The sequence below is a fragment of the Strigops habroptila genome, chromosome 8 (assembly GCF_004027225.2).
Source record: "Strigops habroptila isolate Jane chromosome 8, bStrHab1.2.pri, whole genome shotgun sequence".
Classification (NCBI taxonomy): domain Eukaryota; kingdom Metazoa; phylum Chordata; class Aves; order Psittaciformes; family Psittacidae; genus Strigops; species Strigops habroptila.
The window spans coordinates 41408096-41425788 of NC_044284.2; the positions used below are offsets into that span (position 1 = coordinate 41408096).

A 17693-nucleotide genomic window follows, 5' to 3' on the forward strand; every position below is an offset into this window, starting at 1 on the left:
ATCTAAAAAAGGATTCAAGGAATTTGGGCTCCCCGGGAGGGAGGGAGGGGTGAGCTGGATGGGGAGGATGGCTGGCAATTACGCTGGTGCTGAGCACCTCCACCGTGATAATCTAATCAAGTTGATGAACCCTTAGAATAAGGACTTTAGCTCAAGGTAAAATAACGGTGATGACATCCCTGAGTACAGGGAATTTTTTGTCTTTTAATCGCCAGCCAGATGAAGACAAGTTGTGGCAAGGTCTCTGGTGATAGCAAGGGACCACTTTCAGAGCAGCCCTGCATGGGCCGGGCTATGCGTCTCTCCCTTGGGTTTGGACAGCCAGGTCTGATAATCCCTTAAGCGTCTAATTACAGCTGGCAGGGCTGGAGCAAACCCTCTTCTGCCCCATTTCCGTCATCACGGACCTGCAGAAGATGCGTGGCAGCGGTCCCGTGAGGCTTGTGTCCAACAGGCTCTGACCCCACAGCCAGGCCATCTCGAGGATCGCTGTAGCTCCCCAGAGCCGTGCCCCGCGCGGAGGCCCCTACTCCTCGCTGCCACGGCAAGGCTTGGCTCTGGCAGGCTTGTTTTTCTAGCATGGCAAGTCCGCCTAAAACACTTAGGTGGGGCCCAGCATGGCTAATGGCCTTTCTGGGGACAGAGCCAGCAACCAGCCCTCGGCAGCGATGGGCACCGTGGGGCCGGGGCCCCCTGCCCTGAGGGGTGGGGCGGGAGCGGAGGGATGGGTGCCGGGGCCGTGTCCACCTGTCAGCGCCCAGCTCTGCCCGGAGGCGCTGGGCAACGGGCACCTTACGTAAGGGAGCCGGTGACGCGGGTGCGTGCGTGAGCAATGGCACAGACAGGCTGCTGGGAGGCGGTGGCCGGACACGGGGCTGCCCGCCATGAAGGGCTGCTTTTTTGGGGGTGGAGGAACTGGATTTTGGAGCCTCCTTGGGTATCCTTGCTGCTCATGCCTCACAGGGGTGGGGTGAGGGCAGCGGGGTCTCCGGGGTCCCCATCCTCTGCGGTGTCCCGGCAGGAGCTGCCCGGTGACTCTGGCTGATGTCGGGGTGCCAGACCAGGGCGCTGCCCTGGGGCTGGTGGCTCCCCTCAGGGAGGACCCTGATGGCGGCACCGGCGGTTTTGGGCCTGAATCAGCCGCCTTCACTTTTGCTCGCTGTATCACCATGTGGTGCTCCCCGGCCCCTCGCAGCTGCCCCGGCCCCGCCCGCGGCGCTGGGGGGTGTCCGAAGCTCCCCCCATGGCGCTGGGAGCGGGAGGGGCGCTACGGGCCGCGCCGCTGCGGGCCCAACAGGGGGCGCCGCGGGGCCCCCCCGGCCCCGCCCCTGCCCCACCCCAGCGGGCGGAGCGCGCGGCGGCCCTAAAGGCGGCGGGCGGCGGCGCGCGGCCTGGCGGGCGATGTGGCGGCGGCGGCGGCGGGCGCGGGGCGGCGGCGGGGGGCGGTGGTGGCCGGCGGCCCTTGCGGTGCTGGCGCTGTCGGTGCCCGCGGCGCGGCCCCGCGAGCTGTACTCGGCCGCTGACCCTCTGGAGCTGCTTGGGGCGGAGGCGGAGGGGCGGCTCCTGGGCTCCCCCAGCGCCTGGGCCGTCGAGTTCTTCGCCTCCTGGTGCGGGCACTGCATCCACTTCGCGCCCACATGGAAGGCCCTGGCTCACGACCTTCGCGGTGAGTCCCCGGCCCGGCTGACCCGCTTCCCCGCCCCCCTGCCTGCCGATCCTATCAGCACCCCCAAACCCTCGCTGTGTCCTTGACCTTGTTTTCCCCCCTTGTATTCCTGTCTTTGGCTTTTCTCATCAGCACCCCATTTAATTCTCTGTGCCTTTGTCCCTGTGTCCTCATCAGCACCCTTAAATACTCCCTGCATCCTTGTCTATTCTCCTGTCAGCATCTTTAAATACTCCGTGTGCCTCTGCCGCCCTATCAGCACTCCTAATCCTTCCTGTGTCCTTGTCCGTCATGCTGCTCTCCATCAGGACTCTTCAGTCCTCCCTGCATCCCTGGCCCTGCCTACTCGGCCCCATCAGCACCCCTGCATCCCTTCTGCACCCTCCCTATCAGTATTCCCCTCTCTCCTCTGCCTTCTCCTCTGTCAGCACCCTTAAATCCCACCGCATCTCTTGCCCAGCCTCCCTGGAGTGTCGGCCTGGGGGAAGGCCTAGGGCCCCCCATGATGCTTAGGCCTCTCCTGCAATGGCTAGTCCTGGCTTAGCAGCATCTCTGGAGCCCCCTTTAGCTGGGAGAAGCTTAGGCTGAGCCTGCCCCAGGCAGGACCCCAGCATAGGGGTCCTGCTGACTGCCCAGACCCTCCCTCAGCCCTGCTCCTCCCCGGTGCCTGCAGGGAGAGGCTGGCAGGGCACTGGGGCCGGGCACTGATCCCGGCTGGTTAGTTCCCAGCTTTGACCTTGATACCTTGCCTGGCTGATGCCCAGCACCGCTTGGGAACCCACACACCCAGTGCTGGGCCCCTGGCCCCAGTGGGGCTTATCCTGCCTTCCCCGGCGTCCTGGGGCGCGCACGGCTGCTCTCTGTTATTGCGCTAATTGATACAGCGCAGTTGCTGCTGGGTGAGTCAGGGCACCGGCCAGGGCAGGTGTCCTGTCCCTCCAAGGGGATGCCATCCCTCCCTGGGGATGCCGTCAGCACTTCCCAACGGGGCAGGATGTGAGGAATGGGGTGCGTGCCCAGGCCCCCTGGGGGAATGCTGGCTCTTCTGGCCTCTCTCCAAAATGGGATTCCTCCAGGGCTCCTGCAGATGGGGTGCTCTTGAAGGCAGGGCAGGGAAGCCACCCCTGTGCCGCTTGCCATCCTTACTGCCGTTCCCATGGGTGGATTTTCGCAGGCGTGGGCTGGCCAGGGAGGAGGCCGAGGTAATCCACAGGCCTCATGTGCAGATGAGTCCAGGAGTCTGTCTTGTTCCCTGCAGCAGGGCTTGGCACCGGCCCTCCTGTACTGCTGGTGCTGGGGCAGTGGGAAGCAGCTCACCTGCTCTGTCACCTGTGACAAAGGACAGTCCCAGTGGGTCTTCACCTTCAGCAGGCTCTCGCCTAGGGTGACATGGGCTCCATCTGTGTGCTGGCGCCATGTCCCTCCCCATCCCGCTCAAAGGAGGGGCTGAGCATTCTCCAGCTTGTATCTTTTATGCTAAAAAGAAGCCATTTCAGTGCTTTTGTCTCCATTTTGGTGCTGGTTTTTAGAGCCTGCTGCTTGAAATGCCTCTGTGCCCTCTTTTCTTCATCTCTGTTTTACTCCAGTGACCTGTTGGTCCTCCCCAGGCAGGTGCTGATGGAAAGTCATGGAGGGGGAGCAGATACTCAGCAACTGGTTTTGGGTTGTTCGCTTGTGGTTATCAGCCGTACCCTTGGGGTGAGATGAGCTGAAGCCCGTGTTCCCTGCTCTCCCCCAGTGGTGGTTAGCCATCCCGCCCCTTCTTCTCCCAGTGGCCTCTTCCCGCTGTGGCAGAGGCTGGGCAGGCAGAACAAGACGGGCAGGCAGCCGCGGGCAGAGCTGCCTTCACTCTGGCGCCGCTGAGGGCAGGGCATGCAAAGCCTGGTCCCGCCTCGCACAGCTTCCCCTGCGCTCCTGCTGCCCGAAAAGTAGGGCACCAAGCTTTAGCTCGGGCATGGCCTTGGGTATTTGGGGCTTGGAAGCCATCAGTTTCCTGTGAGGGGCGAGCAATGACTTTGGGGCACAGAGGAACCATGCCTCTGGCGCAGCAGGAGATCCCTGCCATCTCTGCAGCAGCTGTGGGGAGCAGGGCAGTTTTGGGGACCTAGAGGGGCTGATCTGTGCTGACTGCATCCTTTGTCCTCGCAGAGTGGAGGCCTGCAGTGGTGCTGGCAGCCATCGACTGTGCCGATGAAGCTAACCAGCAAGTGTGCGCTGATTTTGGGATAACTGGCTTCCCCACACTGAAGGTAAGGGCTGTGTGCACCAGGACTTGCCTGGTTTCACTGTACTTTGCCTTTCACTCTGTCCTTCTCTTGCTCAATCACGTTGACAGCATTATTGCACCAAAACATTCCATTTGGGGCTTTGCAGGCTGGAGCTGCTTCACCCTTCCTCAAAACAGAGCTGCAGCCAGACTGCAGGCAGCGCAACTACTGGGTGATGTAGCAACAAGGAGGGGGAAAACCAAAATGCCTCTTTGTGGTGAAATGTAGAGGCTGTACCTCTCCTAGCATAGGGTGGTGTCTGAAACCTGAATTGGAACCGCCTGGGAAAGGCTGCTGGAGGGCAGAGAGCAGTTGCAGGCACAGGTTTTGAAGGAGGGTGCAGGGATGCTGCAGGAGGCTGCACAGAGCTCTCCTGGGAGCCTGCTGCGGTGGCTGGCGAGGTGCCATCCCTCCTGCTGGGCCCGTGCCTGGCTCCTTAGCTATGTCAGCGTGCCGTTTCACGGTCTTTCACACTGCAAACCGAGCCTTGCTCCAACACAAGCAATAAAGCTGAAGCGCTCCAGGTGCAGGCAGCAAAAGCTGGGATCGCCTTGATATGGAACAGGGGGAATACGGGTTTCATCAGGTGTGCCCTCAGTCCCGGCTTACAGGCTCAGCCCAAGGTGGGGTCAGGTTTGGTGGTTTGCCAGGCAGGTTGGCTTATGCCTTAGCCCTGCCCTGTGGTCTCAAAAAGCACCTGCTACCTGAGCACTTGCTGCCTCTGGGACATTGACAGAACATCTCCCAGGGCGGGGAGGTGTGCTCATGTGGCAGTGCCAATAAGTCACTTGCTTTGCATCCCCTGGCCCCACCAAACACCTTTTGCAAACAGCCAGTGCTCCCAGCCCAGCCTGCAAAGCAAACACTGGTCTGATGCAACCTGGTTTCACTGCTCTGGCTGTACTGCAAGCACTGGCACCACTGAGGCAGGTCAGAAGTGGGGAAAAAAAAACCCTCCTTCTCTTGGTTTATGAGAGCTCTGGAGCGGGGAGATGCTGGATTGCAGGACCAGGCTGCCTCCCTGGGACCCCTGGAGACACCTGCGTTGCTGCCTGCCAGCGCTCAGCCCTTGGCTGGATGTGTCTCCCAGCCCATGCCTGCATCCTTCCCCTCCGGGCATGCCCTGCAAGATGGGGACACAGCTAGGAGCTGCCTCTGCAGTGGCTCATGTCGGTCAGCATGCTATAATGTTGTTGGGAAACTGAGGCAGAGCCAGTGAGGGGGGAGCCTCTGCCTGCTGGGTGGCACTGCCTCCTTGTCCCACTCCACACTCTCACTCCAATTTCCCGTTGTGGGTTTTTTTTCTCACTCAGTTCTTCAGAGCTTTTAGCAAGAAAGCAGAGGACGGGATAAGGATTACCAGTGAGTATTCAGAGCCAAGTTTTTGGGGTTTATTTTGTTTAGTTTTTTCCCTGGGTGCAAGTGGCTCTGCTGCCCACACCCCCATGCATTGGGACCTTAGGGAGCCTGGGGCGCAGCTGAGAGCAGCTCCCTCAGCTCAGCCCCTGGCACCAGCTTCCCCACGACTGACGCCTTGACGTCCTGTCCCGCTGCAGATCCCAGTGCCACCGTCGAGGACCTGCGCCATGCCATCATCACCAACCTTGAGCAGAGCCAGGATGCCTGGCCACCCGCCTGTCCTCCACTGGAGCCAGCGAGGTAGGGGTGGTGTGGTGGGGAATGGCCGTGACGGCCTCTGTCCCATGGAGAGCAGGTTTTGGGGAAAATCCTGAGCCAAAAATGATCACGGAGCAGCCGCTGCATCACCCACATCCCAGGGAGGTGTAGAGGACCTGGCCAGGCTAGAGCCACTTATGTAGCCCAGATGAGATGGGCCTTAATTACAGCAAGCAGTGCCTGGGCCAGGGACATGGCAGTGCTCTGCCATGCTGAGTGAGACTGCTGCCATTAGCAGCTTTTTCCTGTCCCAAAAAAGAGTTTTCTTGGTTCAGTACAAATTTGTTGGGATCTGCAGTCTTTACTGGTTGCTCCACTGTCCCAGGAGGAGCATTTGGCTTTCCCAAAGCGATAGTCAAGCTGGGCACGTGCCTCTGTGTCCTAGCCAAAAAAAACAATAGTCCTGGTTCCAAGTTCATTGTTGTTTTATTTCCCTGGGTGAGTGTGCAGCTCCCTCCTGCCCTGCCATGCCCTGCCCTGCCTGTGCTTTGTTTGGCTGACCCCAGTGGGTTTTCGCAAAGCCTGTGAACCAGAGCAGATAATTGGGCTGGAATTTTAGTGGGAAAGAGTTGCCCGCTTGGTGGGGCTGAACCTGCACCAGCATCCCCTGCCAAAGCCTAGCTCCTTTCAGGTAGGAGGGCAGCGCATCCAGCTGATGCCCAGGACCTGCTGCCATCCTCTTCTCTCTTGCAGTGTGGAGGAGGTTCGCACCTTCTTCCAGAGGAACAAGGACCAGTACTTGGCGCTTATATTTGAGAAGAGCAACTCCTTCGTAGGCAGAGAGGTGGGTACAGCTGCATTTATCCCCCATTTCTCTTGAAGCCTGGGTGCCTTTGACAGGGAAGTCCTCATGTGGCAGCCTCCCCAGTTGCCTTGCATGCTGCCTTGCTGGTGCAATGTCTTATACAGGGTTCTAAATAGCCCTGCTGCATCCCCAGTGGGCTGCAGGATGCTGCTGTCCCCCCATCTGACCCAGGGGCTGCTGCTTGCAGGTGGCACTGGACATGCTGCAGTACGAGAATGTGGCAGTGAGGAGGGTGCTGAGCAGCGAGGAGGAGCTTGTGGAGAAGTTCGGCGTCACCACCTTCCCCTCTGCCTACCTGCTCCTCCGCAACGGCTCCTTCTCCCGCCTGCCCGTGTGAGTGCAGAACACAGGGGGTGGGTTTGGGGACCCTGGTGAGGGGGCTCCTCCATAACTGTGGGAAGGTTCATTAAGAAGGAGACAGTGGCTGGGTCTGGCAGGCTTGCAGGGAGCCGGGGGCTGCTGGTGGACACTGAGTGGGGCTGCCAGCCCTGCCTGGAGCTGGCAGAAGGGCAAATGGCTTGTGTCTGAGCCATCCCTTCACCACATCTGCCTGGAGGTGGCTCAGCGCAGCTGCCTACCGCTCAGTTCTGCTCTGGGCTGCATGTCAGGATACCCACTGCCAGCACACATGGAGTGTACAGGCCACCCCACACTCATTCCCCAGGTCAGAGTTGCCAGTCTGGCTAAGTGTGGGGTCTCCTTCACTTCCTTGTTGGGGCTAGGGGCTGTTTGGGAGGGAAGAGGGTCTTGCTCACAGCTTCTCCTTCCCTGCAGGCACATGGAGGCACGCTCCTTCTACACCTACTACCTGCGCACACTCTCAGGCATCACTCGTGGCTCCTACAAGCTGAACACAACCATCGCCATTTCCAACGAGACCAATGTATCCCAGCCAAAGCATGCTGACCGGTCAGACCCCTCCCTTCATCATTCTGGGGCGATGGGAGGCCAGGGCTGGTGCAAGGAGGAGGTGTCATGGCCATGGGTGGGCAACAGGGGGGGACTGTGCCTTTCTCCTGGGGAAAAAGAAAACAAATCGTGGCTGGGTTCCTGGGGTACTGATTAATGGGCTGATGGAGCATCGTGTCGCGCTGCCCTCCCCAGCTCCAAGGTGTACATGGCTGACTTGGAGTCCACGCTGCACTACTCGCTGCGGGTGGAGGCCACCCGTGCCGCCACACTGTCAGGAGCCCAGCTGGCCGCCTTCAAGTGCTACGTATCCACACTGGCGAAGGTGAGGAGCTTTTGGTGCTGAGAGAGGAACTGCCTGTGCCTCCAGGTAGCTATTCATAAGGTGAAATGCAGGATGCAGGCCACCACGTTCCAGCACTCACAGGTAGCAAAGCATGGTGGTCTCAGATGTGAGCCCTGTGTCCCAGTGCTCTGCTCAGCATAGTGGACAGCACTGGGGGGCTGGCCCTATCCCTGTGGATCTCCAAACTCAGCACCGAGTTGCAACAGACAGGTGCCAGAGAGTTTCTGATGAGATGTGAGGTGCAGGTATCAGAGGGCAGAGCAGGATTGGCGCTTGCAGGAGGTGTTGAGGCAGCAGGTCTTTTCAGAAGAGACAGTCACCCACTGGGGTGCCAGAGGTGGTCAGAGGGGTTTGTAACTCTGGTTGTCTGACTTGAATTGGTTTAGGGAGCTGATTACTGCAGACTCCTTTGGTAGTCCAGGAAAGGGATCCCCGCTCCGAGTCAAGCTCTGGAAGAGCCTCATTTAAAGGTCTCTTTTTTTCTTCTCTGTTGGTGAAATTGAAGTGTGTAGGAGCTTTGAGCCAGCAAAAGTGGGGCACTTTAATTCCCTGGTGCGATGAAGCGCTGTGTTTGGCTGAGGTTTCCACCACTGGTGTTGCAGGAGCCCTGCTCTCATCCCTGTCAGAGCCCAGGCTCCTTGATATATACCTTCACCCAGCCATGCTTACCACCTTTGCTCTCTCCTTTGTCACATAGGGGTTCACACTCAGTTTGGACCTTGTGTAGCCCTTGTCTGTGTGTGAGACACCCCCTGCTCCCATCCCTGCCTGCTCTTCCCCAGCAAAGAGCTCCAAACATGAGACACTGGTGCAATAAGTCTTAAGTACTCAGCTCATGAATTCATGTAGCTGTTACTCTGCTTGCGCCCAGCTACCACCTTCGTTGTTTCTCCCTTTAATGAGAACCACAGGGTTAGGGAAATAAATCCCCCATCACACCAGCTCCCTGGCCAAGGGCCCAAGCTTGCCAGCATGGTGGGGAGCAGCAGCGGGTTTATTTGATCAGCTTTTAATTCTTCCTGCAAACCTTCCCCTCACTGGCCAAGGGTGAGCCGTGGCCCCTGGCAAGGAGACAGCGGCGTCCCCACCACGGGCAGGAGGCACCGGGGCAGCGGGTGGTGAGTGCCGGTGCTTCCCCGAGGATGCCGAGCTGGTGCTGCCGTTTCCATGCTCATCCACAGGACGGAGCAGCATCCCCAGGATTGCAGCCTTTGCTGCCAGCTGGGGAGGGCTCAGGCTGGGGAGCTCAGCCAGTGGGTCCCAGCCTTAACTGTTGTGTTCCCAAAAAGTATTTAAGGCAAGGAGGGAGGAAAAATCCTAACATGGAAAGCAGTGGTGCCTGGAAAGCATGGAATTGCATGGCAAAGCCTCCAGTCAAAGAAGCAAGGGGGACTACATTTTGCAGCAGAAATCAGGTCGCAGATGAGTTCTCATGTGAATTTGGGACTTTCAGTGTGATTATCCACAGACCTGTAGAGAACAGCTCAGACTTAGCAAAATGCTCCATCCTTTTGCTTCCCCGTCACTTTTCCTGTGTGCTGCTGGTCTCATCCTCCCCATGGGTTGGTCTCTCTGTCTGTCCAGCAGTGGTACATACTGGTGGGCTGCCCCCTGTTCCCAGAGTGCCTGCGGTTTTAAAGTGCTTCTGCGAATCGGCTTTGTGCTGGTTTATGGTCAGAGTGGCTTTTGCCTCCCTCAGACGGGGCCGAGGTTTGGAGCCTGAACACGCACACAGGAGAGTATGGCCTTGCCACCATGGGGGGGATATGCTACGACTGCCAGCCCCTCGGCACCAGAACCTTGCTGGGACAGCACTGCCCACCAGCACATGCTGCCACAGGGGATGCTGGTGCTGCCCACTGCCTGCCACAGTGAGCTGGGGGTGCCGGCGGGTTGCCCTGCTGCTCCCAGGACAAGGTCTGGGTTTCCTCACCGCTCTCTCCACTCTGCAGTACTTCCCGGGGCGCCCCTGTGTGCAGACCTACCTGCAGTCCCTGGATGGATGGCTGAAGAACTGGACAGAGCCCGAACTGCCCCGCAACGTCTTGAAGGAGGCCATGAAGAATAACAGAGATGTAAGATGCCCATGGGGACCCTGGTCCCTGCTCTCCTCACCCCTGCCCCTTACCCCAAGCCCGCATTACCTGCCAGCTCCATCACACCATGTCCGTCTGTCCACCAGGCCTCTCACCCTGCTGTGCTCCCCACCAATGTGACCTGGGTGGGCTGTGAGGGCAGCGAACGCCAGTTCCGTGGCTACCCCTGCGGGCTCTGGACCATCTTCCACCTGCTGACTGTCCAGGCTGCCCGGAGCGGCCCTGATAAAGGTATCGGGTCCCTGGGGGGGCTCGGGGAGGGGGTGTCTGGGTGGGCTGGGGCACGGACAGGGATCTTGCATGTGGGCAAAGGCTTGTTCCCCCCCCTTCTTCATCTCGACCCAAGACAGACTTGCAGGGGGGACAAGAGCCACAGAGTCAGGGTGTGGGGTTGCCACCTCAGCTGTGGGACTGTAGTAGTGGCACTGCAGGGTATGGACTTGCCTTCCTGTCCTCCCCTATCCTCTCCCTCCCCACAGAGCTGCCACTGGAGGTGCTGAGCGTCATGCGCTGCTATGTCCGGTACTTCTTCGGCTGCCAAGAGTGTGCCCAGCACTTTGAGGCCATGGCGGCTGAGTCCATGGACCGGGTGGCGAGCCGAAAAGAGGCTGTCCTGTGGCTCTGGTCCCACCACAACGAGGTCAATGCTCGCCTGGCAGGTAAGGGGGGCCACGGGGAGGGGAGCCAGGGTAGCTTCCAAAGGGAAAAGGGAGGCGAGGTGGAGGAGCATCCCTCCTCCTGGATGGAGCTGGCAAATGGCTGCATTAGGGTGCAGCAGTGGGGACTCTCATTGTCAGCATCCCCCATCATAGGGGACAGCAGCTGGTCCCACAGCATCAGACCACCCCAGAGATGCACTTGGGTCTTACGTGCTCCCTGCAAGGAGCTTCCCAAAGCCGCCACGTGCCCTCGGAGGACCCCTCCTCCTGTGACAGCTCCTCCAAATGTCCCATCTCCATCATTGTCCCCAGCTGCTGGCTGCTCTGGGGTGTTTATACCAGTACAGGGGGAGGACTGTCACGTGTCTCCTCTAACCCCCACACTGGCTCCGGTCCCTGCAGGAGGTGACACAGAGGACCCCAAGTTTCCCAAGCTGCAGTGGCCTCCACCAGACATGTGTCCCCAGTGCCACAAGGAGGAGCGGGGTGTGCATGCCTGGGATGAGTCGGCTGTGCTCACCTTCCTTAAGGTGCACTTCTCGCCGGCCAACATCTACCTGGACTATGCTGAGCCTGACCCCATCCTCATGGCTGGAGAGGGGACTGGCACCAGGCTGGGCACTGAGGGCCCGCGAGAGGCGAGGGAGAAGGAGGAAGAAGAGGAAGAAAAGGAGAGGGAGGGTGACATGAGAGCCCCGGGGCGACCAGTCTCTGCCGAACCAAGGCGCCCCAGCATTGTGCGGCTGAACCCCAAGCTGCGGGAGGTGGGTGAGGACATCGTGGACCTGGACTCCTTCAGCGAGCAGCACTTCAAGAGCCAGGCACTGCGAGCGGCAGCCAGCCGGCACCGGCGCCTCAGCAAGCGGGACACCATCGCCCTGCCCCGTGATGCCAGGGTGGGCCGGGAGCGCCGGCGAGCTCCTGGCATCCAGGTCCAGGAGGAGGAGGCTGGGGAAGGCATGAGGAGGAGCCCCTGGCTGCGTGTGCTTGGCTTGGGCTTCTCCCGCCTGGACATCAGTCTCTGCGTGGCCCTCTACTTCCTCTCATCCTTGTGCCTCCTGGGCATGTACACTTTCTTCCGTTTCCGCACCCATGCCCGGAAAGGCCGCCCCAGCTTCCCCATGGCCTGAGACCAGTTACAGGGGCCAGGGGCTGCCCCCAGGGTGGGGGTGAGTGGGCTGCTGATCAGGACACCCTTGGGACATCATTTTGTTTCCCAGTGGGAAGGGGTTTAGTGCATCCTCCCCAGGAGCTGCCCGCTTGCAGCAGTCGCCTCACCCAGGGGAGAGGGTGGAGAGCTCCTTTTTGGGGGGAAGGAGGTGTCAGAGCATCCCCCCCTCAGGTCGCAGTGCCACATTTCGGGTGTGCGGGAGCTGGGACACCAACACTGGTTCATGTCTCAGCACCAGCTGCCCTTGGAGCTGCCTGGACTGGTTTCAGAGAAGCCCAGTCCCATGCTGGGGAGCAGCCCTTTGGGATCAAACCACTAGTGGGGGTTTAGCCCCACAGAAAGCAGATACTGCTGGGAGGGGGGTGGCAGACTGGGTTCAGCTGCATTTTTGTGTGTCCCCCCTTGAGACATGGATGGGGGCCCCCCACTGTTCTTCACCCCGGTCCCCCGCACCCCCTCCCTGCACTTACTCAATGCTCGTCTTAGTGTAATAAATTGTTTTTGCTGACGCTGGCCCTGCTCTGTCAGCTGGTCCCTGCCGTGTGGGCACACGGGGCAGCACCTCCCCTCCCTGCCATCCCCCAGTGCTGGCTATCCCTGCTCTGATCTCCCCCATCACCCTGGGAAGAGCGCTGTCTTGGTTTAATCCTTTAAATGTTTTTAGTTGTTATTGCACATTTCTGCTTATTGCTTCTGGAGCCACCTGTGGCCCCCTGTACAGCCAGCATGTTCCCATGGTGGGGGTGGCTCATGGTTTATCCTCAGGCGGGGGTGATGGGGAGGGAGCATGGGGAGGGCAGGAAGCTGCTGGGAATAAATTGACATGAGCCATGGAGCTGCAGTTTGGTGCTGGTCGTGCCCATGGTCCGGGGCAGGGAGACAGCATCCCCCTGGGCAGCAGGACTTCTGCAGGTGTAGGCACCCTGTGCCTGTCCCTGGTCCTTTCTGCCCTTTTATCCTTGTTAGGAATCATTAAGGAAAATGGTTGTTTTCCAGAGCTAGGGCTGGAGCCATCTGCTCTCCCAGTGCTGCCTAAATCCCCCTGTAACAAATTCATTGGGATTACGCTGCCCTCCCCTAATCCCAGCCCCTCCCCCCACACGGGGGATTTGAAAGGATTAAAGCCTTGCTCATAATAAACTTTATTAAGGGGGGGGGGGTGTCAATCCGATTTGGAGCTTTTTTCTTGATATCTTCACTTTGCGCAGGTGGGAGGTGAAGGCTGGTAGGATGGGGAAGGAGGGCAGCCAGCTCTGCTGCTGACCGGACACTGGGATCTCTGGCTCCTCTGGCCCTTCCTCCCTCACCTGCCCTTGAAATAAATTGTCTTGCTCTGTCTTTCCTTCTTCTTTGGTGTCTGTGCATGGTCACACCTCCATGGGACATGGGACTGGCACCCCTGCCCTGCCACAGCTGGTCCACTTCGCTTTGGCTACATCCCTTAGCTGGGTCCTCAATGGCTTCAGCCCAGCATGGAGGGGGGCTGCGTCTCCCCAGCCGGTTGCTGGTCCTGCCCACTGCTGTGTGATGGACGGGGAAGGTCTCATTGCTGCAGCCCTGCTGCCGCCTTCCCCTTGATTTCCCTGGGGAGTTTATCCCCAACATGAATAACCCCCTGTGCACACCCTCCCCACCAGCTGCTCCCCTGTGTGGGACTGAGGGCTTGTGATGAGGGCTGCCTGCTGCTACCCTGGCCCCAAAATATCTCAGTGGTGCTGCCGAAGCAGTGGGCAGGCTGGAGGATGTGTTAGGGAGATGGATGCAGTAGGTGGGTGCATTGGGGTGTGCAGCAGGGTGCAGGGGGTTAGGGCTGGGTGGGTGGGTGCAGGGGCTGGGGAGGAGGGAGCCGCAGGCAGGGCTGCCCAGATTAGCATCCCCGAGAGGCCTGCAGCCTAAAGCTGCCATGCACACAGGAAAAAGTCCAGTAAATAGACTTTCTGTAATCCTGTTTGGTGCAGTCCAAATCCTCCTGGCCCCGGCTCTCCTGGGCTGTAGCACCAGGGTGTTCCCCCAGCACCTGGGGAACCCCAGTGCAGGGCACAGATGGGCCAGAGCAGGCAGCAGTGCAGACACGAGCCTGCTGCAGGGCTTGGTGCTGCCCAGGGAGGATCCCCCTCACCATGTCCCCCAGGTTGGGGTCTTTGGGGCAGGCCCCAGCACAAGTCCTCGCACAGGGGGAGCATCAAACAGTGTCCTTGCCACCCTCATGGGTGGGATGGGCTGTCCGAGGTGGGGGACACCCCAAGCCCCCTCGAGGTGCCCTCCCCGATGAGGATTACCCCTTCCCACCACTGCCAGGAGCCTGGGCATCCCCGAGGCTAATTACCCAAATGGCCGCGGGCTGGCATGAGGCGGCCGCTATTCCCTAATACAATTTACCCTCAAGTGCAATTTAATTTTCCACGAGGCCGATGGCCGGCCCCCGCACACCCAGCCACCTTCCCACCCCTTTGCGCTCGCTCCCTCCCGCTTTGCCCCTCTTCCTTTTCCCTCCTCAGCACGGGTGAGAGCCTTTCTCCACCGGCATCCCCCCTCTGCTTGTGCTCGGGCCATAAAATCACCGGGGGGTTGTTCAGTGTCAATTAATTTTCAATTACAATTAGCAACGCCCCACTCGGCAGTGCCTGCGAGGGGAAAGGCTTCCTCCGGCCGCTGGTGAGTACTTGGGTCTTGCTGTGCTTGTCCTCGCTCCAGGCGACCCCTGGCAATAGGGGTGTCTGTGAGATGGAGTCATGGGTAGTTATTGGGGTAATTTAAGAAGTGGGGAGCAGTCGGGGCTGTGCACATGGGGGCTTGGAGTCTGTTGCTCAGAGGGTGGCTGTGGCAGCTTTGGCCCCCATAAGGATGTCCCCCCGCTTTGGGCTGGGGGAGCGGGTTTGTTACGCGAGGGGACTCTGGGAGCTAGGCTGAGACCCAGCAATCTCACTGCAGAGTGGCACAACGCCTTGCTGTCAGCTGAGCTCCCGGCACCTTTAACCCCACTCAGCCTTTTCTGATGGGGGATTTGGCTGGGCTCACATACCCAGGCATGGGTCAGGCGTGGGTTTTCCTTAAATTCCAACCCCACCCCCTCCAATTCTGCCTTGAAACCCAGCAGTTGCGTCTGGGAATAGTGCACTGATGTCCCCCTCAGTGACACACTGCCCAAACCAGCCCTAGTTCCTGCATGCCAGGGCTGGGGCACACCAGAAGCGGCTGGGGCTGGGTCTCAGCAAAGCCTCTGGGGCTGACCTGCTTTTCTATTATTAATACTGGTGGGGAAAGTGCAGGAGCACCATCCCTGCTTGCCTGTGGGTTTGCATCACATTGCTCGTGTCTTCATCCAGCTGCAGAATGGGTTCAGGCAATGCCAAGGAGGGAGCAGGATATCTGTATGGGGCCAGAGGCCCCCCAGACTGCTCCAGAAATACAACCTGATGAAAACCATGGCATTCACCCTTCTGCAGGCTGATCACCACTGTCCCTTAGCTCTGTTTTAGCTCCGGGAGGAGGAGAAAGCATGGAGGGGGATTTCCCACCCATGACATGCAACCACCAGGTCCTCAGGCAGCATCTTGGGTGGCACAAAGGGTATTTGCTGGGCAAGCAGCTCATGCCCACCTCCACCACCCTTTCCTCCCCGCATGCCAGGATAATGGGTTGTGCTGGGGAAAGTTAACAAACAAAAAAAAAAACCCACAAAAATGAGGAATAGAGGGAAAACAAAAAGAATGGAGGGCAATGCTGCAGGGGATGTAGGCTCTACTAGGAAGATGTGACGAGCCAAGAGTGAGCAGAGAGGAAGATGCTGGTGGGGTTTTATTTTTAGTGGACACTCATGGTGGCAGCGCCCCGGCAGCACGCTACTCCCTGAGGTAAAGGCTCAGCACTCTCTTTGCCTGCTTGCTGCTGCCATGAGTGATCCGGAGCGGGGCAGAGGGGGCTGGATCAGTCTGGCAAAGCAGAAAAATGAATGAAAATTGAATTCCCCGAGGAGAAGGGATGCGGGGAGCTGTTATCCCAGCTGAGATATAAATCAGAGCGTGCTGGAGAGCGGGGGATGGAGACGACTCCCACCAGTGGTGGAATAATCAGGAAAAAAGGTTGGAAGTGCAAAGCGGTGCGGCAGGGAGGCCACGGGGCAGTGTCCGTCTGTCCGTTTGCCCGCGCATCCGGCTAAACTTCTCCCGTAAATCTGCCTTAGGGACCTGCCTTCCTGCGTGCTGGGAGCTCCGCTCCGCGCTAACGGCTGGCTGGGGACCGGGCGGGGGGACGGGACAGTGGCCCCTGCCCCAAGGGGCTCCGGAGCGCAGGTGGCCAGGGCCGCGGGGGCCGGGTTGTGCTTAATGCACTTAAGAGCTGGTGCTTGATATAAGGGAGCAGGGGAGGGGAAGGGATGGGATTCATCTCCCCCTGTGGTGGGAAGCTAATTCTGGGGCTTGGAGGGCTAGAGGGGCCTCACTCCCGCAGTGAATGTGCATTGGTCTCTGCCTAGAGATGATCCGGCTGGGGTTTTGCTGGTAAAATAAAACTTTGGGGTTAAAAACCAGCATCTTATTGACAAATTATAGGGGTTTTTTTGCTAAGGAACCATCAGGCTTAATTAATTTCTTAGGTTTTATTACTTTTATTTTTAATCAACACTTTTTTTCCCCAATCGTTGGCATGTCCCACCTGCACATTTCTTGAGGGGCCAATTTCGTTTTTTTTCAGGTGGGAAAAGTCTCTTCCTAGTTTTCATTTCAGCGTGAGTATGAAGGCACGGAAAAGGCACACGTGAGCTGAGGGTGGCTGGGTGGGCATCCTTCCATTCCCTCCCAGTGCTGCCATATGTGCTGCCTCAGAGGTGTCACCCTGCTTGAGCAGGGTCAGTGCTCTAAGTAAGTGCCCCTTACCCAGGCAGCATGGGATGTCAGAGCACATGAGGGCCATTTGTTCATTGTCCCTGAGCTGTGTGATGTGGTGACTACCAGGAAGGGTAATGCTCAAGGCACTCTGGCTAACTTCAGCTGCACGTTGGTGTGCTTCCTTGCTCAGCCTTTCGCCACTGGGTTCTGCCAGGTACTGCTGCCCCTCAACACACTGGCTTCACTCTGGTGCTACAGGCTGGGTTGCTCCAGGGTTTTCCCTTGGCAAAGCCCGTGGTGATCCTTCTAGAAGTTGTAGTCACGCCAAGCTCTTCGACTTTGGCATCACCACGCTTGTGCCACAGCAGCCCGTGTGCTGCTGGGCCAGTTGTGCTGCAGCTCTGCAGAATTGGGTTGGCTCTTTCCGTGCCCTGATGTGTCCCTGGGGGAACTGCTGTTGGAACAGGCCTTGGGGAATGGGTGTGCTACAGCACCCTGTTGGAACAGAGCTTGCTACAGTTGTGCCTGGTGCTGGGGCTGCCTGTGGGGACTAAGAGCCACTGGGAAATAACTCCTGTCGGTGTGGCAGCAAGGGGATGGGGACATGCTGGTTTCTGCCAGACTCGGGGAAGAAAGCCGCCTGGCTAAGCCCCCATTCCCAATGGCAGAAGGGACAGGGCTGTGGTGGTGTGCCCAAAGCAGGAGGACTCACCATCCCATTCCATGGAGTGGGAGAAGGTCCCAGAGCCCCAGCAGCGGAGACTGGGGCCTTTGGCTCTTCACTCTCTCTCACCAATGACAGCGTGGGACAGCGCTCCCTGGCACCGGACAGCGTCCCGGGTCGCAATAGCGCTATGTCGGGACAGCTCCAGCCGCCCGAGGCCGGGCCTGGCCCCGGCGGGCTGCGCGGCCGCGGGGCGCCCTTAGGCCCCGCCCCTTCCCCGCAGACCCCGCCCACGGCCAGCAAGCCCCGCCCACCCCACGGTCAGGCCACGCCCCCGGCGGCGCGGGGCTGGCGTCGATTGGCCCCGGGCTGTCCGGCCCGCCCCCGCCCCCCTGCGGGCGGTGACGTCAGGCGCGCTCCCCGCAGGGTGAATGAATGGGAGGCGGGCGGCGCTGGCGGGCACAGCTGCGGCACCGCGCCCGGGCCGGCACCGGCACCGGCACCGCCCGCGGGACACGGCGCTGCGCCCCGCCGCGGGGCTCCGCCGGCCCGGGCCGCATCTCTCCCTCCCCTGTTCTTTCCCCTCCGCCGCCCCCGGGCCAATAAA

At 59.6% G+C, this 17693-nt stretch overlaps 1 protein-coding gene across 1 annotated transcript; it reads left to right on the forward strand.

The window, feature by feature from the left end:
- The first annotated feature begins 1324 nt into the window (after positions 1–1324).
- Positions 1325–12934, forward strand: QSOX1 (quiescin sulfhydryl oxidase 1). The gene is made up of 12 exons (XM_030495451.1): positions 1325–1666; positions 3815–3915; positions 5247–5295; positions 5490–5592; positions 6304–6394; positions 6603–6748; positions 7190–7324; positions 7520–7649; positions 9623–9745; positions 9853–9997; positions 10246–10425; positions 10828–12934. Exons 1-12 carry the CDS (start codon positions 1402–1404, stop codon positions 11553–11555), a joined length of 2196 nt encoding a protein of 731 aa, XP_030351311.1. The 5' UTR covers positions 1325–1401; the 3' UTR covers positions 11556–12934.
- Positions 12935–17693: the final 4759 nt, after the last annotated feature.